This window comes from Platalea leucorodia (genome assembly GCF_965183815.1).
Source record: "Platalea leucorodia genome assembly, chromosome: 5".
NCBI lineage: Eukaryota > Metazoa > Chordata > Aves > Pelecaniformes > Threskiornithidae > Platalea > Platalea leucorodia.
In genome coordinates this window covers 52,927,427-52,944,810 of record NC_138827.1, presented here as the reverse complement: position 1 = coordinate 52,944,810, position 17,384 = coordinate 52,927,427, and the positions used below count along the sequence as shown (strand labels likewise).

The 17,384-nt window shown below is 37.8% G+C and overlaps 1 protein-coding gene across 9 annotated transcripts in view; it reads left to right on the top strand.

Moving 5' to 3' along the window:
• Positions 1-17,384, top strand: part of RABGAP1L (RAB GTPase activating protein 1 like) — a 266,858-nt gene that overhangs the window by 38,978 nt on the left and 210,496 nt on the right. For all 9 annotated transcript variants that reach the window (XM_082312703.1, XM_082312693.1, XM_082312699.1 and 6 more), the window contains one exon: positions 3,406-3,550. In XM_082312703.1, coding sequence (XP_082168829.1) covers positions 3,406-3,550 — 145 coding nt within the window. The remainder of the gene's footprint in view (positions 1-3,405; positions 3,551-17,384) is intronic.

The following is a 17,384-nucleotide window of genomic DNA, read 5'->3' as shown; positions in this document are numbered from 1 at the left end:
TATTGTAGTATTGGTTCAAAAAGTGAACAGCAGAGGCTAACTGTATCATTTGCATTGGAATGGTGGTCCATCATCTTTGACTAATGAAACCAAAGAGCAGTGATTTAATTTTACTGAGCGTAATGTGAATATTTGAGTTGTCATCTTCCTGTGGGGTACTGTAATAGGTCTGAAAAAACAAGCTATGTTGATATTACATGGCAAAAGTGCAGCTGTGTTTAACACTTAGCGAGTAAATAAATCTTGTGCAATGCTGTTTCTGTATTTCTTCCAGAGATGAGCATAGCAACTTAGAATTTAAGAAAATCTGAGAAAACCAACTGTTATATGCAAATGTTGAGAATGTCTTTACATTTAAAATGTAGATAATACATTTGAAAATACTACATTCTCAGCTGTTTGATACTTCTCTATAATCACTTAAGCTTTCCTTTTAAATCACTTACAACTGTACTGTTTTTAATTGAGCAATATGGATGCTTTCTTTTTTTCTTTCTCACCCCTTATAATGTGACAATATACACGTGCCTCCTCTCCCTGAAAAACCACATTCATTTCTTCCAGCTGTAAAATTCTAAGGAGCTGTGCTGCAGATTTTTGGGAAAGGAATGCTTTTAATCTTCGTAATCTTTCTATAAGATTAAGTCCTGATTATGGATGACAGGATCTCTCTGGTTGACCTGTAGCAAATCTTTATTGAGCCAATTACCAGTTGGACAGTTTGTATTGCAATAGCTGTTCCTACAGATACCTCTGAAAGATGATGACCCTCAGGGCACATTTACTCCTTGGAAGATAACTTTGCAGATGGCGTTGGGATCAGCCATTTGTGAACTTTTGGGGAAAGCAGTGGAGCTTAAGTAGATTCTAGGGAACGTAACAGTGGATTAATATCAAAAGCTGCAGCTCCAAAGATAGATGGCTTCTCTGTGCAGGAGAACAAATCCTGTGGTATAATTTCCGGCTGATGTAAAATCATGACAATAATGCTGTTGGTCATTGTGCAAATGTAGCATGTTTGACTGTCGGTGAGAAATTCACGTGTGCAGTCTGCCCAGTTCCAAGTTCTAGCATGCAGAGTCCTTGGCAGGAAACTTTGGACTTGGGCTGTCTCTGCAAGGTGCCCATTCCAGTGAGGAAGCATCCATTACCGATGTTCCAAAAGGAAGAAAGCAATGAAATGGCATTTTCCTGCAAAGGGTAAATGGGACCTGTCTGTATTGGCAGCAAAAAATCAGAACTCTTCTGAGGAAGGATTCAGATAGATTTGATGGTCTGAACCGAGATTGGTAAGGTGTAGTCAGATATGAGGAGTGACATAAATGCAGGTTGCTGTGTGATTTAGGATTGTTCTTTCTGTCTGTCTGTCTATCTTACCTGTGTTACTCATGCACATTTTCATCGTTAGAACATGATTCTTGTAAAGGCAGATTCCTGTAGATAGCAAATTTGTGCTTCAGAAAAAAGAAATAACCAAATTATTTGCATTTTTATAGAGAAGGGTCTTGCGGTTAACCAGCGCAAGGAGCTAAAGACTTGTAATTCTTGTAACATCCAACAAAATCCATAGTACTTCATACCTTACTCCCTCTAAAATAAAAGCTATAGATAGCGATGGTTAATAATATTAGTGGCATCAATACTTGATTGTTTTAACCAAGTTTTGCAAGTACTTTTTAATTACTGGATAACGGTATTCTGTGAGAATAAAACAGGGATAATGGTTCTAATATCAAAATGCAGGGTATGCATGCCTACACCCCGAAGTTCATTAAGCTGACTTCATGAGAAGTTCAGTCAGCAAAACTGGCTGATAATTGGAGCCACTGCTTCCAGGGAGTATCAGCTTTAAAGGAAGCAGATCTGAATGATGAATCTAAAATACAGTAGGAAAGTTTTCTCAGTATAAAATAATTTCTGTTGTGTCAGTCCAAGCAGTCACTATTTAAGCTACCTGTTTTTATAATTTCACTAGCTTGTTGAAAGCACGACTGTTGGTCAGCAGTTCATGTGCATCTCCAGCAAAGGTGTCATGGAGTGTTCCAACTTTATAATAATTTTGTTTTTTAAACAAATTGAATATGCTCTAACTGAAATTGTGTTCTTTTTCTTTTTCATGGTTAATTTGATGTTTTTAATATGTTTAAAAAATTACCTTATTTTAACTTGATTAGGCAAGATGCACAAAGAACAAGATAGCACAACATTTTGGGCTGCTTCATTTAATACAATCATTAGTTTGCAGTTTTATACAATTCTCTACAAATACATTAATCACTGCATGTCACTGAATAATAATTGTGTTCAGAACTGTAAATCAGAGGAGAAACTAATACAAGGTTGCAAGTTTTAAAATAAAATGAGTATCCGGTGCTTAAAGTATAGCTAACTAACTTACTTTTCATGTGAAAGTCCATTGAACATGAAAGACTTCGATTAAACTTTGAACTTTTCCAGCTTGGAGTAAAAAGAAAACAAACAACTTCCCCCTGCCCCCCAACTTTTGAGGTAGTTTGCCTCGAAAGTTATCAAATTCCTAAAGAGACAGATTTGGAAGAAAAACTGCTTTTACAGAACAAAATGCTTTCCACTGAAAACATTCTGACCTCAAATATATGTAGTTACAGGTACCACACTCAAATTTCCCGGCTAATTTAACTGTTAGATTGATAGATATTTATGATCTATACACGTATACACAAACAGACACACACGTATATAAAAGTAATAAAGAAATAAAACTTAGGCTACAAACACAAACTTTATAGCTACGTACAGCTAATACATTTCCCCACTGAAGGGAGTATATTGCAAATTATACTCTCTGGAAGAAAGATGAATTTTTCTTTTTTTTTTTTTTAATGAGTAAAACACTACAAGGAGCTTTTCACGATTTACGGCTTTAAAAAAGCATGAGGTTTTGTTTCTGCTTTATTCTTGTCTTTACCTCCTAAAAACTGTTACATTAAATCCCCCCCCTCCCCCAAGGCATTCAATTCCTTTTCCTGTGATGTCAATTATTCCGATATTTTTCCTGTTTGTTCTCTCCTCTTTTCTGTCTCTGCAGTTTCTCTTTGACCTCATCTCATTATAGCTATATTTAAATCGGAAAGCTTTTTTAATCATCATTCTGAACGGTACTTAAAATGGTTGTTAAGAGGCAGCTTTGGAAATAATGCAGTTTTATTTGTGTTTTCTACCTATAAAACTTAAAGAGAAACAGAGCTGTCAATTACTGCCAGTCTATGTATGCCATTGCAAAGAAAGCTGAGGGAGTCTTGCTCAAACTATTGTTTAGCCTTGATAGGAGATTTGTTTGTATGTGTTTGGGTTTGGTTTTGGCATACTATTAGAACTGTATTTATCAGCAGTGGGGACCTAATACATACACATATTTTGTTTTAGTCTGAAGGAAAAAGCCACACAAGCGCTGGGGATGCAATTTATGAAGTTGTCAGTCTACAAAGAGAATCTGCAAGAGAGGAAGAATTGGTCAGCCCAACAAGTGGAGGAGGGCCTATGTCATCGCAGGAGGATGAGGCAGAAGAAGGTAAGAATAAATGAGCACTTATAGTTCTCACAGATAGTACTATTATATTTCTGCTGTTAATTTACTCATTTAATTCTTCCTATTTGTGTCTATTAGAAATACAACTGTTTTGGACAAAAAGATCACGTTATTTTCTACTAGCAGCAGTTCTTTAGTAATGCCATTTTTACCAACCTATTATTTGGAGTTCTGCAGTAGCAGCAGCAGCAAACGCATGTCCATTTTTCTTTATGCTTCAAAATGTGTTATTGCTGCACTTGTGCTCTGCTAACAAGATAGAAAACCTTTTCTAGAAGGATTTTCTTCTGATCAGCAGCCATTTGCCTTGAATGTGCTGCTAAAGGACAGCATTGGGAATGGGCTTTCAAAAGGTGGCCTTTAAATGCCTGTTTATAAAGAAAAACAAAGAAAATCCCGGACTCATATGGGGAGTTCCCCCAGCCCCCAAACTGTCTGCTGAGCATGTGATTAATTTTCCCTCATTTGATAAGTCCTAGGTATAAAACTATCTCCTCGTTCAGTTGGGGATCATGTTGGGGATTGCTGCTGTTCATGGACCCAGCGTATTTGCCTGCCCCTTCCAAAGCTAACAGTACCTCAGTGTCTTTCCCACCGGTGTGTTTTGTTGGGTTTTTTTGTTTGGGCTTTTTTTTGGGTGTGTGTTGGTTTTTTTTTTTTTGTTTGTTTGGGTTTTTTTTGAAGGTCCTTGGCCTACTGTCACCTTTTTGTACTCTGAGGGTTAGCCTGTAGCATTCAGAATAGGCTTTTTGTGTGCCATTTTTGATCTGGATATCTGACCTACCAGAACTCGTGATAATTTTACGAAGTTGTTATTCAGATTTCTGGCCCTATTCTGTCAGTACTCTAAAAAGTCTCACTTACTACAGTGGAAAAATTCCTTCTTGATTCTTACTTCTATCTAAGTAGTTGGATATTAGTTTATGCAATGCAGATCAGATCCTCGTGATTAACACCATCAGGAGCAGACAGATATGGTTACATGGTTACTCTCTTCCAGTTACAAATAAAAAGCCCCACGTATCCCAGGTGACACCAGGCTTACAAACCCCACAGCCACATGGTCTTTGGTGAATTGAAAACCTTCTCCTGATTCCTGGGAGGGAGTGGTATGGGCATTGATGATCACTGTTATTCCCTCCTTTATATCGAGTACCACTTCTGAATAGTAAAAATACTGTTTTTGCTAAAGGAGCTTTTTAATTGGTATTTGGAGTTATTTCAGATTTGACCTTTGAGTATTGTAGAGTAGTTCAACATCTGTGGGTGTTCTTTTCCTTGCTGGATGTTTCATAGTTGTATAGTCAGAATGTTTTTTGGAGCTTGTTTGATAAGATAGGATTTATGTCATTACTTGAATACTTTTTTTTTTTTTTTTTTTTCTTATATTGCTTCTTACTGGGAAGAGTAAAGCACTGTTCCAGAATTTGATGAATGTAGCACAATTAGTAATAATGTGGATATTGTCCTCTTGGTACTATTATAGAATGGTTTTATTTTATTATAGACTAAAAGTATTCCACTGGGGTATGAACCCAAGTTTAACTTTGGTTTAGTTTCCTAATGCTAGTTTCCATATTTTAAATGTAGATTACTTCCTAAGAGAAGACATTAAAAATATCATGATGTGACTCTGTTCTCATGGAAACTGCATTTAGAGTTATCTGCCTAGAAGTTATCTATCCTAGTGGATATGCAGGTTAAATGAGTCATTTGCAGTTGTTCTAAATAAATCTCTTCATTCTTTTTCTTTCTTTTTCTTTTCAGGGTACTAATTATGATGATGGAAAAAAAACCCCTTGAGTTTACAATGTCTTGTCTTAGCCTTGGAAGAAGGCTTTTTCTTTTCTTTGATGTTAAGAATGGTAGCTACCTGGCCATGTGGGTTTTTTCTGCTTGCAACCTGACTAGGGCAGGTGTGCATTGTCAGGATTTTCCTATTTCATAGGTCAGAGGCTGGTATTCCCATTACAGATATTGAGGAGGATTATCTGTTCTCTTTTTTTTTTTTTTGCTATATCCTCATATATATCCTACATGCCCACAGAATATGACTTAATTTACTTCAGAAGCACCATGCATTGCAATTTCATTTGTATAATGCTGTAAGACTGCATGCCTCATTTGCACCGTACCTGATTTCTGTGTACTCTGTGTGTGTGCGCATACACATAGCTCAGTGGGATGTCTTATGTCATGAGTATATGAATAAAGATGTTCATAAGAAAGAAGGCATTTCTTTCAATATTCTTCTTTTTGTTTTAATGAAAGGCCAAACATGATTCCTGCCCCCCCCCCCCCCCCAATGATTAAAAATAATTACTGTACTAGTGTTAGGTGTAGTCTCTTTCAAATATGCAGCAACTGCATATAGAAAATTGAGATCATATATTCCCTAAATAACATTCTTAGCTTTTAATATTCTTATTTTAGCTTTATTTTTCATCTGAACAGCTATATAAAAAAATTAAGACCTTTGCAAAGATTGTGCAATAGCTACTTAGAGATCTTTCAGATCAACCTCACTTTTTTTTTTTTTTTTTCAATTATTAATATTGTAATAGATATTTCTAGCAACCCAATCATCTAAGGTTCCTTGCTTTGGAGATAATAATTTTTAAAATATAATTAATATTAATGCTTTCTTGTCAAAACCTAGAATGTAAAGTACACTCCTTGATAAGAAGTTTTCTATTAAATTCAGAAATAATTTTAAAAGATTAAAATATATAATGAGGAAATTCTTACACTTTCTGGAAAGGTTTTAGATAAAGTGGAGTTAAGTATCAATTTTTATCAATAAGCAGAAAAATTCACTGTTAATATTTAATTTTGAGTAGAACCTTGTAGCAAGGTGCAGAGCACAACTGGTTGACCTAATCTTTGTCCTTTTCGGAGCATTAAGAGTAAGTGAGAACATGTACAGAAGTGATGGCTTGTATATTGTATTATTGAAAAAAGACAAAGCTGCATAGAGCATTTTTATTGTAGTGGCTGGCTGCATGTGTGAGCCTAAGGAGTGAAGAAAATTGCTTTCCAGCAGAAGCATTTGCAAGGAGAGTGTAGTTCTAGAAACAAATAATAAAGGAGAAGGGAAGCATAGGTTGGCTTCTTTTAGCAGCATTGCTTGCTTAGACCATACGTGAAATGATGATCTTCCTTTGGCTCTAATATTTGAACTCTTTTTTTTTTTTTTCTTTTTTTTTTTTTTTTTTTAACTATAACATAACATTTCAGGAGAATACTAGATAACTCCATTTGAGTTTCTTCTTGAATCAGAATAATGCTAGAAGGTTAAGGATCATTGTAAGTGGGAGCAATTTTGTTTAAAACCAGAAAATAGTCTTTAAACTGATTGTAACTGCGTTGAAGTTTTTTTTGTTTGTTTTGTTTTTTTTTTTTTTTTTTTTTTTTCTGAGGTTTTATGTGGTCCCAAGTGTCCGGTTACTAGGTCTTGTTTCAATCCATAAACTGCATGCAGAGTAAACACAGAATGTTTAGCAGACATCCTGAAACAAGTAATTCATGATAGGTAAAAGATAACATGCCTGCCAAGTCTCCCGAAAGTTTCTAGATTGCCTCTAGAACACTCTGAGTTGACTTCCAGGAATGCAGTACTGTTTGGGTTTGTGTTTTTATTTACTGCAACAACAGATTTCATGATGATTTAGATATTACTTTTCTGACAGATGGGAACTGAGCAGGGATGCAGTTGACAGCATAGTGGATACTGATGCATAAACAGTGGACTTAAACCAGAAAGAATCCTATTGAAATATGTTTGGTGTTTAGTTATTGGCCTTTAATAAGAAGAAATTATATATAAATATGAAGCTGTAAAAGTAAGAAAGAGCAGCAGAAGAGAAGAAATAACAAACTTAAGAGGGTAAAACTTTATCTCTGTGTTCTCTCTAGCTGTCTTAACTCTAAGAACAAAAAGAAAGAGATATTATACAATAGAGAAATTAACGTAAGAGGTATGGAAATTCAGTTTTGAGATGGTGAAATTTGACAACTAAAATGGAAATGAAAGGATAGAGGACCCTGAAAGCTTCAAAGAAATCTGAGTGTGATGTATTGGACAGCACAAAAAGATGGTGTGTACAGTAGATAAGAAGTGGGCAATACTAAATGATCGGAGATGATCAGCCAGACTAAATTAGGATGCTGTGTCAAATGTTGTGGGTGGGTAGAGGCTGTTTTCAGGATTCAAAAAAGCAAAGGAGTAGAGGAGGTGGTGTTTTAGGAGTCAATAGAGCTATTGAGAGTATTTTGTGATAAAATAGGGGTTTATGATGAGGGATAGCAGGAACAAATGAGAATGACTGAGTGAGAAGAATGACATTAGTAGTGTGGAAATAGTCAGCTCTGCATTTTTATCCAAATTAAAAATAGCTTTATGTAATTCATAGGAACTGTTTGTTACAGTAATCCAATACAGAATAATCTTGGTGGGTCCTAAACAAGATCAATTAAATCTGCATTGAGGTCTTTTTACTGTCTCCATAAAAATTAACTAAAACTTTATAAATCCTAAATTCATGAGGTCATTTGGCTAGTGAGTGTCTTCAGACAAGAACTCTGCTGCAGTTCTGTAAGAGACGAGTTTTAAAATACAGGCACTTCTGAAGAATGCAGATCTACAGCTTCCAAATAAAACGAAAATATTCCTGATGAGCCTGATGTAATTTTATGGACTCTACTATCCATTCTCTTGCATTGGATTATTTTCATGCCTTGTAAATTAACTTCTGTTATTAAAAATAATAGAATCATAGAATAAATGCACTCAGTTGACTTCTGCAGCTATTATTGTGCTGCCAGAAAGAATATGATCCCTTCCTTAGTATATAAAAAAAATAATGAATGCAGAAGACTCTATTTTTTAATATGCCCTGAATGGTGGCAGTTCTTGTTGATAGTTACAGCTGTATTTAAATTTGTTCATGCAACTATGGCCTTTCTGTTAAAAGGCAAGTATTTGAAATGTTTTGAATTTGAAGCACTTCTGTGGGTTACAGAAGTATTTAATGAAATTGCAGGGTTGTAAATGAAATGGAAAATTGGGGAATTTTAAGGTTGTTTCTGTTTTGGGTTTATATGGAGATAGAAGTACAGGGAAGGTTGCCTGCCTGGGTCTCAGGTTCTTTCCTGTCCTGTAACCCAGACTGCTGTTGGAGTTCGCTTGTAAGCTAGGTTGGCAGGCTAGGCCCTCAAGAAATGAGCGTGGCTTACTCTGAGCTATTATATTCCCCTCTTCCTCTCCTGCAAGGTGCGTCTGGGAACACATTGTAGGTAGGAATTCTTTCTTTGATAAAATCTATTGCTCACGCTGACTTTGTAAAGTTCAAGGCAAAATATAATTCCATAATTCTGGCCTATGGTTCATGAATACTCCAGGGAAATCTGTCGATGACTTTGGTTTATTCTTGCAGAATAATGGGAAAAATTATTTTCAAATTAGGGGAGTTTTCGGTTCCTTGGGTACATAGGTAAACCTGTTTCTGTGATTTCAATCCTTTTTTTTATAGCTTACATAAAATCACTTCAGATTGTGGTACAAAATAGACATTTTTCAGTCATAAATGAGCATAAATTGGTGTTTGCATCTTGTCTGGAAGCAATTGCAGATTGTTTTGAATGTTTTGGATGCTTTATTTCAGTAGTGGTTGTCTTTTCCTTGTCTGCCTATAAACAGTATGGTTGTTTGAAAGTAATTTAAAAAAGGATTTGCAATCCTGTTGGCTTATTAGGAATTATAGCTTCCTATTGCTAGAGGATCTTCCCAGGTTTCAGTCATGAGTGCCATGGTTTTATGTGGCCTCAAGCTGCCACTACTATGCTCATGTGATTTCACATTTCATATCATTAAAAAAATTATCTTATTTAACCACCTGTATATAAAGGTGATTAAAAAGGCTTTTCTCAGCAAACAGTTCCCCCTGACTTTTTATTAATAATTGTTAACCTCCAAGTGAGATTCTTTTTAGTTTTGGTCTTTAGCTTTCTAGTATTTTGTTAAGTCTAAGGATTTTATAATCAAAGTGCCTTGAATACTGCCTTGGCATTTTAAGTAAATGCTAGGAAATATATAATTTTTATGTGTTTATAATGTTGTGTGGGTTTTGGTGTTTCTGTTGGGTTTTTTTGGGGTGGTTTTTTTTTTTTTGTTGTTGTTATATAATATATGGCAGTAGATACTAATCTGCAAATTCGTAAATTACTAATACGGAGTAAAGAATTGCTTTGCCTTAGAATTGTGACAGCATCTCAAATTTGGTTTTCTTGTGTGTTCTCGAAGATGTCAGTTTTCAGGCAGCACAGTACATGTGGAAGATGTTTATATTTACAAGAATACCTCCACTCTGCAGCATTTAGTTGGCTGTGTCATCTGTGTGGGAGCAAAACTACCGAAATGAAGCGATAATTTTTCTCCATCTTTTATTCAGCTTTAAGCATTTGTACATCAGATTTAGATATGTCATGGTGGCCCACTTGTATGTTCACTACACGAGGACAGAATCATTTCTTTGCGCATGTTTCTACACTCAGATTTGGATGCACAGTTAAGGTTTATTTTTGGATTTTTTTTTTTAATGATTCTTTTTTAACATGACAGTAATGCAGGGGCTGTGTAGAAACTACATGGCACAGAACTAAGATATGTTTTTAAATGCAGAAATTTTTGTTGTATTAAAAGGAAAAGTCAGTTTGGCTAGCCATTTCACGCAACCAACAGAATTGTTTCCAAGTAGACGTGTGGGTCCTTTGAGAGATTTTGCATAGACTTCTTTATAACATGTGAAAACCATTATCATATGCAGCGAGTGAAAGACGGACATCATCTAATCCCGTGCTGTTCCACCCTCTTTCAGTGTTTATCAAATGTAGGGGTTTTTGGGATCCACATTTTTGGTTACATAGAGAAGCAATTAAATTTGCAAACTGTTTGCAAGGTATACAAAATTTTGAAAATTGTCAGCGTTAGCTTTTGCTTGAATGGTTTTAAGTGAAAAATGTGTATCTTATAGTTCATAAAAAGGAATAAGAATAAAAAGACTATTTTTTGCTATTACTGGTTTGCTTTTAGTGAAGAATTCGGGTATCTTTCTTTTTTGATTTTACTCTCTTTATATGTATTTCAGTAGCTGCCAAATCAATTTTTCTTCAAGTTAATTATGTAACTTACATATAAACAGAAGGTTCTTGTGAGCAGAATTCAATGCAAGTCATCTTTGTTCATGTTCATAAATCCATATTTTTCTGCTCCTGATTATTGCTCATCCCTCTAAATTAGAAAATCATAGAATCATAGAATCGTCAAGGTTGGAAAAGACCCTTAAGATCATCGAGTCCAACTGTTAACCTATCACTGCCAAGTCCACCACTAAACCATGTCCCTAAGCACATCTACCCGTCTTTTAAATACCTCCAGGGATGGAGACTCAACCCCTTCCCTGGGCAGCCTGTTCCAGTGCCTGACTACCCTCTTGGTGAAGAAGTTTTTCCTAATATCCAACCTAAACTTCCCCTGGCGCAGCTTGAGGCCGTTCCCTCTCGTCCTATCGCTTGTTACTAGGGAGAAGAGACCAACCCCCACCTCGCTACAACCTCCTTTCAGGTAGCTGTAGAGAGCAATAATGTCTCCCCTCAGCCTCCTTTTCTCCAGGCTAAACAACCCCAGCTCCCTCAGCTGCTCCTCATCAGACTTGTGCTCTAGACCCTTCACCAACTTCGTTGCCCTTCTCTGGACACGCTCCAGCACCTCGATGTCCTTCTTGTAGTGAGGGGCCCAAAACTGAACACAGCACTCGAGGTGCGGCCTCACCAGTGCCAAGTACAGGGGTGCTATCACCTCCCTGGTCCTGCTGGCCACACTATTCCTGATGCAAGCCAGGATGCCATTGGCCTTCTTGGCCACCTGGGCACACTGCTGGCTCATGTTCAGGCGGCTGTCAACCAACACCCCCAGGTCCTTTTCTGCCAGGCAGCTCTCCAGCCACTCTTCCCCCAGCCTGTAGCGTTGCATGGGGTTGTTGTGACCCAAGTGCAGGACCCGGCACTGAGCCTTGTTGAACCTCATACGGCTGGCCTCAGCCCATCGATCCAGCCTGTCCAGGTCCCTCTGCAGGGCCTTCCTACCCTCCAGCAGACCAACACTTCCACCCAACTTGGTGTCATCTGCAAACTTACTGAGGGTGCACTCGATCCCCTCATCCAGATCATCCATGAAGATATTGAAGATGTTGAACAGGACCGGCCCCAACACTGAGCCCTGGGGAACACCACTCGTGACCGGCCGCCAACTGGATTTGACTCCAAAATATACTGAGGATTGTAATTTTGTAAATATATCATTTGGAAGGCATTTTTAAATCTTTTTGTCTTCATCAAAATATTTAGTAACGCACTGAAAAGTTGGACCTTTCTGAAAATCTGCCTTATTTCATACTAGAATGCATTTCATGACTTAAAGTTTGTTTCACTCTTGCCTTTCCTGGCAAAACTATAGTTCGTGCTCTGTAATTTCCTGTTACCTTATAAATGAAAACTTGCTTTTTTTGTGGCCTTTCTCACGATCCTCTTTTATCTAGTATGTATGGAATGATTCCATGTCAGAAACGTCTATATCTTGTTGCCCTGATAATATGCTGCCAACTTCAGCTCCCCCTTCATTTTTGTTCTTCTCCTACATAAAAATCAAACTTCTCATTTTTGAAGTGTTCCAGTTCTATTCCCACCTATCTTCATGACCTAATTTCCTTCTCCTTCAGGCTGCTCCAACTATATTATTTTTCAGTTCCACCTACTCTTTATTTCACTTGTAACAGCTTCTCAATTAAAACTCATTAAAAATCCTTTTTTCTTCTTCACATCAGTGCTCAGATCCCACCTGTTCATTTTTTGTCTGCTATATTCATGCATTTCTACTCATTTTAGGATGTACTTCACTTATTTACTTTTATGCTTGTACCCTCTGAAACAACAGTATCGTTTTCCGCCTTATTTGCCTTTTTTGTTAACTGATAAATGAGTTTGACTTCTGAGGTATTGTCATATTTCAGGTGATCTAGTAGATTTCTTTAAGAAGAACTGAATCTATTGGAAAAGTAGCTCTGTAGCTATATAAATGGTGTCAAATGTGGATGAGGAGAGTATTGTTTAAGGGAAAGTTTTTGAAGTAAGATGCACAAAAAGGCCCATTCAAAAAAACTCACCCCAAAACAAAAAAACCCACCTCTTTCACTGTAAAAACAGGAAGATTAAAAACATTCAAGCATATTTAATACCTCAATTTTTGTTGACATGAATAAGAGGCCTTAACTGGAATCTTATTTCCTCAAGCCAACAATGGAAAATAGCAATAAGCATAGTTGATTACTTTTGTTTGAAAGAGTCTGTTAAGTACCTGGTCAGAGAGAGGAACATCTGTGCTATTTGACTTTTTTTCTGAGTTGGTTTCTGACAGTATTTTGTCACAGTCTTTGCACAACTTGTCAGTGCTGCCGTGAATACTGGTGTTATCCTCTAAGGGTGTTCCATGTTCTGTATTTGTGGGCTCCCAAGCCTTGCACTTTCAGAATACATGAGGGGGAAGAAGAGGCCAAGATTTTCTGTCTCTGTGTGTATGGGTTTTTTCTGTGGGGTATTTGCTTATAATAAAGAGTTACTGTGTGTGTAATTCTTCTGTTTTGAACACTTGATGCCTCAGTATTTTGTTGAACACCTCTCATCAAGAAAAAAATATAGACCAGCTGGAGGAAAACATCAGAAATGAGTGGCAGTCTGGAGAATGTGTCCTTTGAGGAAAGAAGCAGAGTTTTTTAGAGAAGAAAGAATAAAGACAAAGATTTTTTTTTTTTTTTTTTTGGAAGTGAGACGTGCTAAAATTGTTTAGGAGAAAAAGGTTATTAGCATAAATTGCAGGTAGAAAGAATTAGGTTCGAACTCTGTAGTCCATAGAGTAAGAGTAGTGAAGCCCTTGGAATGAGCTGCTTAGGGAGGTAACTGGAGGTTTGTGGGGTTAGGTTAGACAAATATCTGCAGGGGACTGTATGATCAAGACCTGTGTTCTCTTTAGTCAAGTTAAAAAGGAAGAACTTGGATAACCTAGTGGAGCTGTCTCATAAGGCTTGTCTTAATCAGTCTGTTGCTATCTTGGGAGATAGTCAAAGCCTCTCATGGTTTTACAGTGCTCCAAATGTGTACAGCCATTTTACTGCATAGGATGGTCTTCTGTGGCACTTAATCAGTTACAAAGACTTTATTATAAAAAACAAACAAAAAACCCAAATGCATGCTCCCCCCTTCCCCCAACCCAAAATAACCTTATTGCCATTTCATACCAAAGGTAATTGTTGTAATTCTGAAAGCTTTGTTTTCCACTAAAAACAGCCTTTCAGGCTATTCTGGATCAGACTAAATCCAAAGAGGTGCCTCTGCTATGTGGAAGATGGGCCACTTTGGGAAGCATTTTCCAAATTACTGGTTACCAAGAATAATGAGCCATAGTTTATTTTGGTAAAGGTGCTACTACAGCACTAAGAGATCTTTCATTCAACAGTCACGCTTCTGCAAGTTGGAGTCTGTTTTTTAACTGGGGGGGGGGAGTTATAATTGAGCCTAGTCAATAGAGTATTGTTACATAATAAATGTTAGTGCTGGGCCACTTAAAATACAACTCTTTGTGTCCTATTCTGAATAGTCTGCTCATATAATGAATAATTTATAGAAGTGTTTCTAAATGGAGTAGGCACAAAATTATATATATCCAATTGGCTGCCAGTCTTCTTATCAGTTAGATTTAGTTCTTGAATGTCCCTACAGATTCTTGAAAGAGACCATTTTTTACACGTTTATGTTTGTCTGTAGGTATACTAACAAAAAACAGACTATATGCAAAATCTGTCATCCAGAGATCCTCCCCCATCCTCAGTGGTATCTGTACAGGCTTCCATATTTCTCTCATGCATATCGCAAATGTCCATGGAAGAAAAGCAAATGTCATTGGGCCAGAAGGAAGATCCAGGTCAATCTAACCTCAGTCCATGGGACCGGTTACAGAGCAAATACTCCCAAAAGTAGTTTCTAAACACGTGAAGGACAAACAAGGTCATTGGGAACAGCCAGCATAGATTTATGAAGGGTGAATCATTCTGACCAATGTCATTGCTTTCTGTGACAAGGTGACCAGTACGGTGGACAAGGGACAGGCAGTGGATGCTGTACACCTTGATTTTAGCAGGGCCTCCAACACCATGTCGCGTAACGTCCTTATCATTAAATCAATGAGATAGGGACTGAATAAGTGAAAAATGATCTGGTTAGAAGGTTGGCTGGACTGCTGGGATGAAAGAATCCATCAATGGTGCAAAGTCCTGCTGGCAGCCAGTAAGTAGTGGTATCTTTCAGGGATCAGTATTGGGATCAGTGCTGCTAAATGTCTTTATTAATCACCTGCATGATGGGACTGAGTGCACCCTCAGCAGGTTTGTGCATAGCAGCAAATTGGTGGAGTGGTTGATAATGCTGGAGGGCAGGGCTCCTACTCGGAGGGACCTGGACAGGCTGGAGAAATGCACTGGCAGGAACCTCATGAAGATCGACAAAGGCAAGTGCCAAGTCCTGTATCCATGACAGAATAATCGCATGTGACAAGACAGGCTGGACACTAACCAGATACAAAGTGACTTTTGCAGAAAAGTACCTGGTGATCCCAGCAGGCAAAAAGTTGAAAACGAGTCAGCAGTGTACCGTTGCAGGAAAGAAGGCCTAGCACACCCTGGGCTGTATTAGCAGGAGTCTAGCCAGCAGGTCCAGGGAAGTGATCAGTCCCCTCTATTCAGCACCTGTGAGACTGTGTTTGGAGTACTGGGTCCAGTTTTGGGCTCCCCAGTACAAGACACACACGGACAGACTGGAGCAAGTCCAGTGGGGGCCACCAAGCTGGTCAGATGGTGGGAGCACGTGACATACAATGAGGGGTTAGGGAGTTGGGTTTGGTTCAGGCTGGAGAGGAAAATGCGCAGAGAAGAATCTTATTGCTGTCTACAACTACTACATCAGAGGACTGGAGCCGGGCTCTTCTCAGAGGTGCACAACAACAGGCTGAGAGGCAACAGACACCAGACACAAGTTGGAACCTGGGAAATTCTGGTTAGATAAAAGGATGTTTTTGGTGTGTTGATTTGTTTGTTTTTAAACCATGAGCATGGTCAAGTAGTGGAACAGGTTGTCCAGAGACGTTCTACAGTCTCCTTTCTTGAAGGTGTTCAAGACTCTACCCTCCCACTCAGGTCCCTGAGTGACCTGATCTAACTAGGGCTGCTTGGAGTAGGAGGTCGGACTAGATGATCTCCAGAGGTCTCTTCCAGCCCAAAATATTCTGATTCTACACTGAAGCCATGCAGAGCAATGCTTGCTGTAGAAGTGTGATCCTTCAGGCTTGCTTTAAACAGAGGGTCTGAATTCAGGGAACTGGTTCATGAGGCATCTACAAAGTGAGTTTTTTGTGAATTTTGCGAATCACATTGCAATTCAAAGCAAACAAATAAACAAAAAACCTGAGAGGCTTACTGTTATCTGTAAGTATTCTTAAAGGCTATTTGTGTGTACACACGTTTACAACCCAGCTCCTCAGGTTTTCTCCCTTGAGATGTCTTCCACCCTCCTCCTGTTCTGATGAGGCATAAGTTTTATTGTCCAGTTGAGAGGCTGTGAGAGGTCAGGGCAAATAAAGGAGGAAGGGAGAAATACACGATACATTTAGAGGAGGGGATCTGTGGCTTTCCCTACAGGATCAGGCTGGATAAAGTCATGCTCTGGCTAATGCTGCTGGCTTATAGATGCTATAGAATGTGGGGGAAAATAAAGGATAAAAGTACACCTCAGAGAAGAATATAATTAAATATCCCTCCAAAGGCCTCTTTTTTTATTTTTTTCCCTTTATAATTTATACCTAAGTGCTTATACAGGTTGGAATATGTAAATAGTCTTTAGAGTGGAAACAAAGTAAAGATTTTTAAAGCTGTTTATTCTCTCTCCTTTGCCCTGTTCTATTTTGAAGTTTGACGTTAGCGTCTTTTGAAAGGGAGCATATGGCATTTCTAATTAAGGCCTGTGATTTTCTGACATATAACTGAATAATACATTCCAAATATCGTTAAGCCTTGCAGATGAAAGAACTTTCAGGACTGAAGCACTGTAGCTTTGTGATATATCTTGCTGGAATACATATGCTATGTAACACTGATCTCCTTAAGAACTTCGAAGAATTTTCCATAGAATACCAGAGTAGAAAGAAGGGGGTTGTTTCTGTTTTGTCTGATGTTAGTATTCCTTGGCAAGCTCAGGTTTGGATCAGATAACAACTAGTGTGCTTTGTTCCCGAAACTATTCAGTGTAGCTTCATTTTTAAATGTTTTGGTCTGGTTGGGGATTTGTTTTATTTGTCTTTATCAGATTTTGTTTCAGATTGCAAGATGTGTTTGTGTACGTTTTCACCAGTAGCTCTTGTAGAGATGCACTGTAGCTCTTCAGTCTCTCCAAAGTAATTAAAATCTCTGAGAATTTTGTGCCAAATTGTCTTCCTTTACCTTGAATGTGCGAAACCTTTCTGAAATTGCAGTTTATGATAATTTTCTGAGGCAGGTTTCTTAAGATTCTTAACATGTATCATTACCATTAATATGTATCTTGTATCTCTGAATGGCCAATGTACTCAATCTAGAGAAGGTTTCCTCAAAAATTCTTTTCCTTGTTTCCATGGGAAGTAGAAGGGCTGCATTTATAATTGATGTCTTTGATCCGGTTAGGC